Source organism: Tyto alba, unplaced genomic scaffold, assembly GCF_018691265.1.
Source record: "Tyto alba isolate M040663 unplaced genomic scaffold, T.alba_DEE_v4.0 Super-Scaffold_8, whole genome shotgun sequence".
Lineage (NCBI taxonomy): Eukaryota > Metazoa > Chordata > Aves > Strigiformes > Tytonidae > Tyto > Tyto alba.
In genome coordinates, this window is record NW_024881329.1 from 16,806,537 (window position 1) to 16,815,423 (window position 8,887).

The 8,887-nt window shown below is 37.5% G+C and overlaps 1 protein-coding gene across 3 annotated transcripts in view; it reads right to left on the reverse strand.

Annotated features, from left to right (window-relative positions):
- NAV2 (neuron navigator 2) overlaps nt 1-6,676 on the reverse strand; it is a 410,112-nt gene extending 403,436 nt beyond the window's left edge. For all 3 annotated transcript variants that reach the window (XM_033006875.2, XM_033006874.2, XM_033006873.2), the window contains exon 1: nt 6,602-6,676. In XM_033006875.2, the coding sequence (XP_032862766.2) occupies nt 6,602-6,676 (75 nt within the window). The remainder of the gene's footprint in view (nt 1-6,601) is intronic.
- Between the last annotated feature and the right edge of the window lie 2,211 nt (nt 6,677-8,887).

Genomic DNA, 8,887 nt, shown 5'->3' on the forward strand with positions numbered 1-8,887 from the left:
CTCTTCTGACCATTCTGTAATTCATCCCCATTCTCTATTTTTGGTTCAGATAAAGGTACCAAACTGGGCATTCTACTAAAACAGTGCCATCAGCAAGGTAGTAAACAGTCTTATAAATGTTTTTAACAGAGACTTTCAGAGTCCTATCCTTTGTTATGTAATGTTTCATTCATAATTATTCCATTAATACATATCCACAACAGAAATAGCAGTTGCATCTTCAAGGTTGACTACTTGGTTGCATCTCCTGTTTAACTTGACTCCCTCCCTCTAACAAAAGCTTTAAGTCACTGTTAATGTGGAAAGCCAATGTTGTCCATCACTTAAACCACACGTAGTATCAGAATTCTCCCAGCACACCCGAATGATTTAGAAAGGTACATTACCTGGCTTTGCAATGCAATTGTGCATACACATCAATTTTTTTTCACATCCTCACAGGTTCAGATAAACTCTTTAATCAAGGTAAAGTTACTTTCAAGATAATTAGTTTCCCTCAGTATGAGGAAGAAAAATACAGTCTTAGTAACTACAGATTTTTTTTTTCATTATTTTGTTTTTATTCACTGAAAGAGATGTTGAGCTGGTTCAGTCAGAATGACCTAAGAGTTCAATTCAGCACTCTCAGCCAGGGAGGACAGAAGCATGCCAGTACACCAATGCAGAAAAACTTTCTTAAAGCTAGATTTATTGGGATGTACATGTCATTAAACAGAAACTGCTTAAGACAGCAATATGAACAGCTGGCAGATATGAGATAGCCACTCCTGATAAGCCAAAAATCATTATTTGAAATTGGTTATCTATACCAACGTCTCCCCTTCCACTGATATCCCATAATTAACATCATCTAGCGTATCTTGGGATGGACTCCTTCAGGGACAATTGTTTGGAAGGAGACTCCAGAACATTAACCACTGAAAAAAGAGAAAAAAATTATAGCCAGTATAGAAGTTTGAAACATTTCTGCTGTCACAAAAGCAGCCCCACTCACCAGGAGATAAAGAACAAATTCATTTTGAATATTTACCAGGAAGCTTAATGTCATTCAGAGAAGAAAAAAATATATGTATCATTTAAAATTAATCAGGTTCAAGAGCAGAGGTTATAACAAAATATAGAGGACTGAGTCCATATAAACCCATCTGGAAACTCTTCTGTGAGATGGGAGAACACAAAACTTTATTTAAATCCGTGTTATATATAACATAACCCATGTAAACAGCCATACCACTGGGATACAAGTCAAAGCCACTACTGTCCCCTTCAGTTATGCTGTATTGTTATAAACTTAGTCTTATGTTCACATTTCATATGCCAACACTCCTAGTTCCTGAACACTGAAAGATCTGCTCCAGTTCCACTTGAACTGAAGTTGGCTTTCCAAAAAGCTACCTGCACAGCCACAAAAACACTCAGCTTCTTAAAAGTCTTAACGCTCAGCTGACTACAAGTAAGAACAGAAATAAATAATCCAGCACACCTTCCTTACAAATCCCATCCATACGTATTCCATCTGTTTGTTTTAGGAGCCATATATATCTCTCTATATCTATTGCTGCTTAACCAGTCACAGCACACGTGCATACGCTGCATACGGTTTACTTTTTTCACAAGCCAGAGGTAAAATCCAACAACTGGTGCAAGTATGACATGAAGAAAAGTCACAGACAAGCTTTTTTCATTTTTCAGTAACACAAGCTTGAGGAAAAAGGACAGGGAAAAAGATGAAAAACTGACAGAATTACACCTGAGTCAACTCTAGATGAGACTATACCACAGAGACCTCAAGCACATCAAGTTCACCATCTGTAGTCTAATCTTTGATTGGTCTACATAGCCACAGATCCTTTGTATCACATGCTACTGTAAATTTACACAAGTTGGAAACAATCACCCTCTAATTTTCAAAAGGTTGCAAAATTCCTTTAAGTAGACAAATATTACAACAGACATCAGCTCAACAAGCAAGATTCACTGTACCTCACATAAACATTTTCAACATTCATAACCAGCCCTGTTTTTTCATCCAAGAAATTTCTTTAAGACCAGAGTCCAACTGGGAGAACACTGGCAATAAGGAAAACCTGCACTCTCCTAGAACTTTCTCATTAAAACCACTGCAGAAAGAACTCTGAGCAGAAAATAGAAGAACAGAAAATCTTCTAACAAGCATCAAGGAGCAAATCCGCATCACTAAAGTGAACAGAAGTACCTGTTTCTCTGAGCCAATCTCTTAAAAAGAGTGGTTTAGAGCAGTCACAGACAGCACACCCACAATATGTGTTTCAGGAGCATCTTAACAGCAGAGAACTTACAACCTTAAAGCAGAGGGCGAGCCTTGGACAGGTCACCAAGGCCCATCCATGTAATTAAGTCTCCTAAATCTGACTCTGTGAATATCAGGTTTAAAGTAGATTTATTAACAATCTTAATTATGAGAAAAAAAATGTAAACCCCATAGCTAGGAGCTAAAATGCTACTACAGAGATGGTTATTTTTACAGAAGGTTTTAAATACTTGGAAAATGAAGGAGAGGTTATGACACTTTCTCAGTTCTCTTGCTCAGTGGATTTCATTGCATTTCTTTAATTCAATAAAAGCCCAGTTAGCTACATTATCAAAACACCACACAGCAGCTTGCTGTAATTTTGTAAGGTAAGCCTTGCTGCAATTTATAAGTGGTTATACTTGAGTGCTTCCACACTGGCTCAACAACGCAGCACGCGTCAACTGCGTTAACGTCTCAGCACAAAAATCTGCTAATAAATATAGTACTCAGCCAACATTACCCCGCTTCAAACAGCACAAGTTCTCAATAAGAAGGTCAATACATGTGAGACCACTTATGCTCTTTAAACTGACTTTGATAGAAAGGTAGCAGCAAAGTATCCTCAAGCAAATCTGAAGTGTATCAATAATAACCCAGGAAGAACATAATACAAATCAAGAAGAAATCCATAACATATGGCTTCAGTCATGTGAATCATGACAACTGTTTCACTAAAAACAAATCAAGAGAAAAGATGCATCACAAAAAAAAAAAAAAAAAAAAAAAGATAAATTTTTCTATCAAGTAGAAAGAGGGGGAAAGTAACTACTGGAAGATGACCACCAGTTCGGCTTTACAAGATCCAGTCCCAGATCCTCTATGCCTCTGTGTTAGCACGTCCTGGTAGCTTGAACTGACACTTCAAAGTCTAGGGTGATAATTTTTCTGCAGTCAAAAAAAAAAAATCTCAAACATCCACACATTAAGGCAACCAACCACCTATAAGCCCTATGAGGTGCAATATTAGCGTGCCGCTTTCTGTGCCACAACAAGAAAAACAGTCCTTCCTCAAACCTGCTAGCCCAGTACACTGGGTAGGTACAAATAAATCTCTGCTTATCTTGTCATTTCCAGGTTATTAGAGCCACAAGTTTAGCTGGACAACAGAGCACATAAAAGCATAAAATAGGCATTCACAGAGGTCCTTCCAAGGTCTAAATATGTTTGACAATTATCTTTCACTCATTCAATCAAAGCAGACTCATTCAGGCAGAGCAGAAGACACTTCTGTCACTATTACACATTTGCATTGCTTTACCATGTCCCACTAACTTAAAGCTACTGATATTAATGAGAAATCAGTAAGAGTAGGAATGAAGGATGAAAATTAACTGAATATTTCATTTCACTCAGCAGAAAATGCATTTAATCAGAACACAGGGCAGTACTAAATTTTTCATGACACAGGACGACTCAATTGTGTCTAGATTATTTTAGGAGCAGTTTTTATCTGCTTTACAGTGATTTCCTCAAGTCTCTTCTTCAAGAACAAACGTCTGTGATTTTACTGCTCACAAGCAATTAACCATTTTTGGTATCAAAAGAATAACCTACACACAAACTCATCAAGTCTATAGCATCACCTATATCACTCCTGTATTCAAAGACTTCGTTGCCATAGTCATATATTGGCGTAAAGCCTGCTCACTTTATTCACACTGATATTAGTAATCCTACTACCTTCAGCTGGTCCACTTACATGGTTGTTAAACCTGATCAAATTTTTCACTCATATATTACAAGTTGCATGGAATTTGGCTATGTGATTCCCACTAAAGTCAACATAAATTACATAGATAGATGTGATGCTATCCTGAACGTTAATACTAGAGTCCTCTTAAACTCAGCCTGGAAAGCTAACGCAGCCATGAATGACAAGAACCTGCTCCTGCTCATTTCAGCCGTGTCAGACACAGCCCAGTTTCTAGTTCTTGAAGATCAGCCAACACGCAAAAAACAAAACACCATACCTCTAAAAAAATAAGCACAAATACTAAATCTCGTCTTACTTTAATCAGTATAGCTACTAAGTAGGTACCTAGAAATACGCTTACCAACAACAAACAAACAAAAAAAAAAGCTTTATTTCTACACCACAAATGCAAACCCAGCTTTCTGTATTTTACTTGGGAACGACATGCCAGATGCATCATTGATTGGTGTACATATACACATTGATTTCTTATTGCTTCAAAAACACTAAATTACAGTTGACTTTATGACCATAAAATATATTGTTATAAAAAGGAGAATGCACTTCACTGATTTAAAGAGAGCTTGGTCTTATTTCTTTCAGCACAAACCTTATTTCCAATAACAAAAATGTCTACTGATGATTAGTTTTAATGGCCCTTGATCACACACCCCCTTTCCCAATCAGAAACATCAGAATTTTAAGCTTAAGAACACCGAAGTTGATATTACTATTCAACACCACAACAACAACTGAGTTGCATCAAAATTTTTATTGCAAACTGATTTTTCCCAGTAAACATAAGCCTAAGCAAAGCTCCCATCAGTAACCTTTCCCTGGAAAATTCTATAAGAAACGAAACGTAATACTCTATTAAGACTTGTTTTGCAAACAGAAGTGAGAGAGATCACCCAAGCATGCAGAGTCATTAAAATGGATCTTACATATATCATTATAAATTTAATAATCTCCATGACGGCTAGAGTTCAAGTTAAAATGAATGTCAGCAAAGCATGACCAATTGATGTTATCCCAGCTGCCACTGAGCCTTACTTGGGGTTACATTATACATTCAGAGGCCCCATGCTACATGTGCACCAAATACCCAGAGCCAGGAGCAGATGGGAGATGTAGGCTTCTATACCTATCAGCAAGGAGAGACAGACATAATTGCATATTAATTTTGGTGCATCAGAACAATTACAGTGTACTTCGGTGTCATAGGTCCCAAATGTTTTTCCCATCATACCCTATATGCAGTATAATGTTGTGTACTTAAGTAGAAAAAAAGCTCACTAGCAGCCCCCAGAAATTAAGTCCATAGAAGGATTTTGTTTCAATCCTTATTGATTTACTCCAGTCCCAAAACACTTCCTTGAAAAAAGTAGAAGGAAGATCTTGGCAGCTTATCACTTAATAGATCATGCTTGGTGCAATTAAAACACATTTAGGACCTCTATTTAGTTCCCCAAATAAATGTTCCCTACATGTCCTTTCTCTCTAAGGAAACAGCTGCATTTTATCCAATTTCTGAAAGTTTTCCAGGCTGCTTAGATTTCTAATGGGGTGACAGGAAAACCACTTTTATTCTTCAGCAGAGTCAAAAAAAACTGTGACACAAACCTCCCTCTCTCCAAAATTAGACAGCGCTGTTGAACAGCAAAATAATAGCTGATGGTCAATTTTTTTTTCCATCTCAATTTTCAACTGAAATAAAAATCATATGTAAAAGCTACAGGAAAAAGGATCTCTCCACACAAAGCTCAACACACAGTGGTTGCTATCACCCACCAAATCTGCGTGGAAAACAATATAAATTACTTATACAGTAGAAATTTGTCAAGTTTTACTATTTGCTAGACCAGTGCCAAGAAAAAAAACTTTAAAGTCTCAATTGTTCAAAAGTTATGGTTTGTCTGAGACAGCAACTTCATTTAGGTCAACTCAACACACCAAGCCATTAGTATTAAATAATACAATACCGCCTTGACACACAGAGCTTCCACAAAGCACTTGTACAAAATAAGGTCCACCAGCAGACATTAAGCACACACCACTGTGCATTTTGGGTTTTTTTCAAGTCAAAGCTACATCTGGAAACTACAGTAAAATGCAAACACTACCATCAGGACAATGGGGATGCTGAGAAGTGCACAACATGTTCAACAAATTTAATCACCAAATCCCAAGAAAGCAACTTTTTAACCTCTCTAATTATACCGATAAAAAAGTTAGTTACAATGAATCAATAATCTGACCAGACTCAGTAAGTGTCAGTATACTTCATTTACACTGGAAGTCTCTCCATCAATAACTACCCAAAATACTGGAGATTTTTCTCTTATTTCACTCATATTCCAATTTTCCCTTCCCTCAGCTCTTTGCTCCACACATTGGAACAAGCCCAGAGAGAAACACAAGCACTTTTAAAAATATATAATCAGGAGAAGATATCTACAGCTGGCTAAGCATAGCAAGCAGCAACTGCAATTGATAAGAGTTATAGGGAGCTCTTCTGCCACTTGTATCTCATTCAGCAATTTCAGCAGAAAGCATTTTTGCCTTTTGTCACTTACCCTTTTTTGATCTTCCAGTCCATGTGTCACAGGCTTTCTTTTCTGATGTTGACTGGATTCAGAGCCAGGTTCCATTTCCCAGCTATAAAGACTCTTCCGGACTCTTTAAGCTTTCCCTAAAAATCCATAGCATCAACAACAAAAATCTAAAAATATTTTTAAAAAAAAGGCAAGAAAATTCCTTCAAACCTCGTCCATGTTTTTTATCATCCTTCTAAGATCTTGTTTGCCATCACTGCTCATTATCTTAATAAGCAGCCATTCTGTGAGCCTCTATATCCTATTTTAGCTCAGATGAAGGTTTCCATTTATGTGCCTTACAGAAGGATGACAGAGCTGAATCCAAACCCAGTAGTTTGTGCCACATTATTGCTCCATCAGCAGCCTTTTCAGTGCATGCCCGGCACAGATAATTTATATGTCAATAAAGGTGTAAATGTGCATTTAATCCACTGTGTTGATATTATCAGCATCCCTCTCTTGGGCCACCTTCCTCCCATAAATCAATGTAAACACTTCACAGCGATAATTGCCTTTTGCAAATCTAGCAGGTGTTAATTACGTAAAATCATCCATGCACGCTTGTCATCTTCTTCTACGTATTCAAACAAATACCTAAAAGGGGGGGAAAAAAAAATTGAGTTTTACCAACTTGAAAGGAAATACAGCTACTGATATTCTTTACCCACCACCAGGAGCTGCAAGTCAGAACTGATACAATAATCACATATTTTACACACACTACACTCTTCATCCAAGACTCTCAAAATGCTTTGATGCCTATTTAGTGGGTTACGTTGCCTTTGGGGCTTCTTGCAGAAAAACACCCCAGAATGACAGCATTGTACCTCAGAGTCAAGCCTAGTGCAATGCCAACTGAAGCCTGCGAGGATCAACTCAAAACTCAGACTTCCAGGACTCCAGTTCTGGATCTAAAGCCAAATCCATTACTCTTCTGAGCCCTCTTACCCAGGGAACTTTCTCTAGTTTATAAGGTTATCGTGTGCCACCTCCCCAAATCCTGGGCACAAGAATATGTGAGTGAACAAGTTACATTATTACTTGGGAAAGAAAGTGGCACCTGAAATCAGAGGTTAGCAACTCAACCACTTTACAATATTGTTATTTTTGTATGGAGAAGCACAAGTTTACTACAATAGAAACAAATCATTTCCCGAGTTAATCTGTAAGGTAGGATCAATATCAGCAGGCTTCAATATGCAGGCACCAGAAGCAGCACATTTATTAAACTGGATTCCATACCTAAAAAAGGCTAAATATGAAATCGATTTCAGCAACCTTAGCTGCACATGGTGTAAGACCACGTATTTAGCTGCGTGTTGTTGATACAAGCTCTGCTCATGAGACAAACATCCAAAAAAAAATCCAAACCTATGTGTCCTATGTAAACAAAGAAAGTAATAAAAATCATAATAATCAGACATTCTCCCATCACTAAAGGATGGGTAGCATGAAGAATACATTTTCCATAAGCATAGTAGAAGGTAGTTATCTGTACCCAACGCACATCTTCCTACACAGATTCAACAATACCTGAACTGAATATCCAAATCAAATACACAAGGTAGATTTTTGGTCAAATGCATCAACACATTTTTTCTACATGCTGAGGTCCTTAGCTATTCCAAGACAAAAATCACAAGATATGTAGAAATACTGCTTTTGTCCATCACTTCAAGTGTTCTCTTACTGCCCCTCATCATGAAGCAGTCGGACATTATTGCATTTTTTTTCTTCTGATCAGTACAGGAAAGAATATGACCGATTGCAGTGATGCTGCTACGCTCTGCCGTTTGACAATACTCTAAAAACACATCTAACACATTTTATAGAAAAACAAGAGGTTTCAAATTTTATTTTGAACCACAATCTCGTCCGGATCTGTTGTTTCACACCTGCTGATATCCATGGAAGACACACAGACAGCTAAAAGGCAGTAAAGGGCCTTTGACCTCAGCAACAAATTTAACGCAAAAAACCCCCAACTTTTATAAATATCCTTAAGTCTCACCAATGAAAACTTTGTCCCTCCAGTGATTTCACTGTGATGTGACACATGAGACTGCATCAGTCACATCGTGTAATGCCATGCCGGAATAGCATGACATAACCAGTGCAACTAAGGACAATGTCTCTCTGCATGAAAGGTCCCCTGAACTGGAAAAAAAGAAAATTGAAAAAAAAAAGAGAATAAAAAGTACAACCTCTCTGGAAGTTCCTGGGTATTCAGTGTTACTGCTTTAACCATCATGGAACCAGACAGAC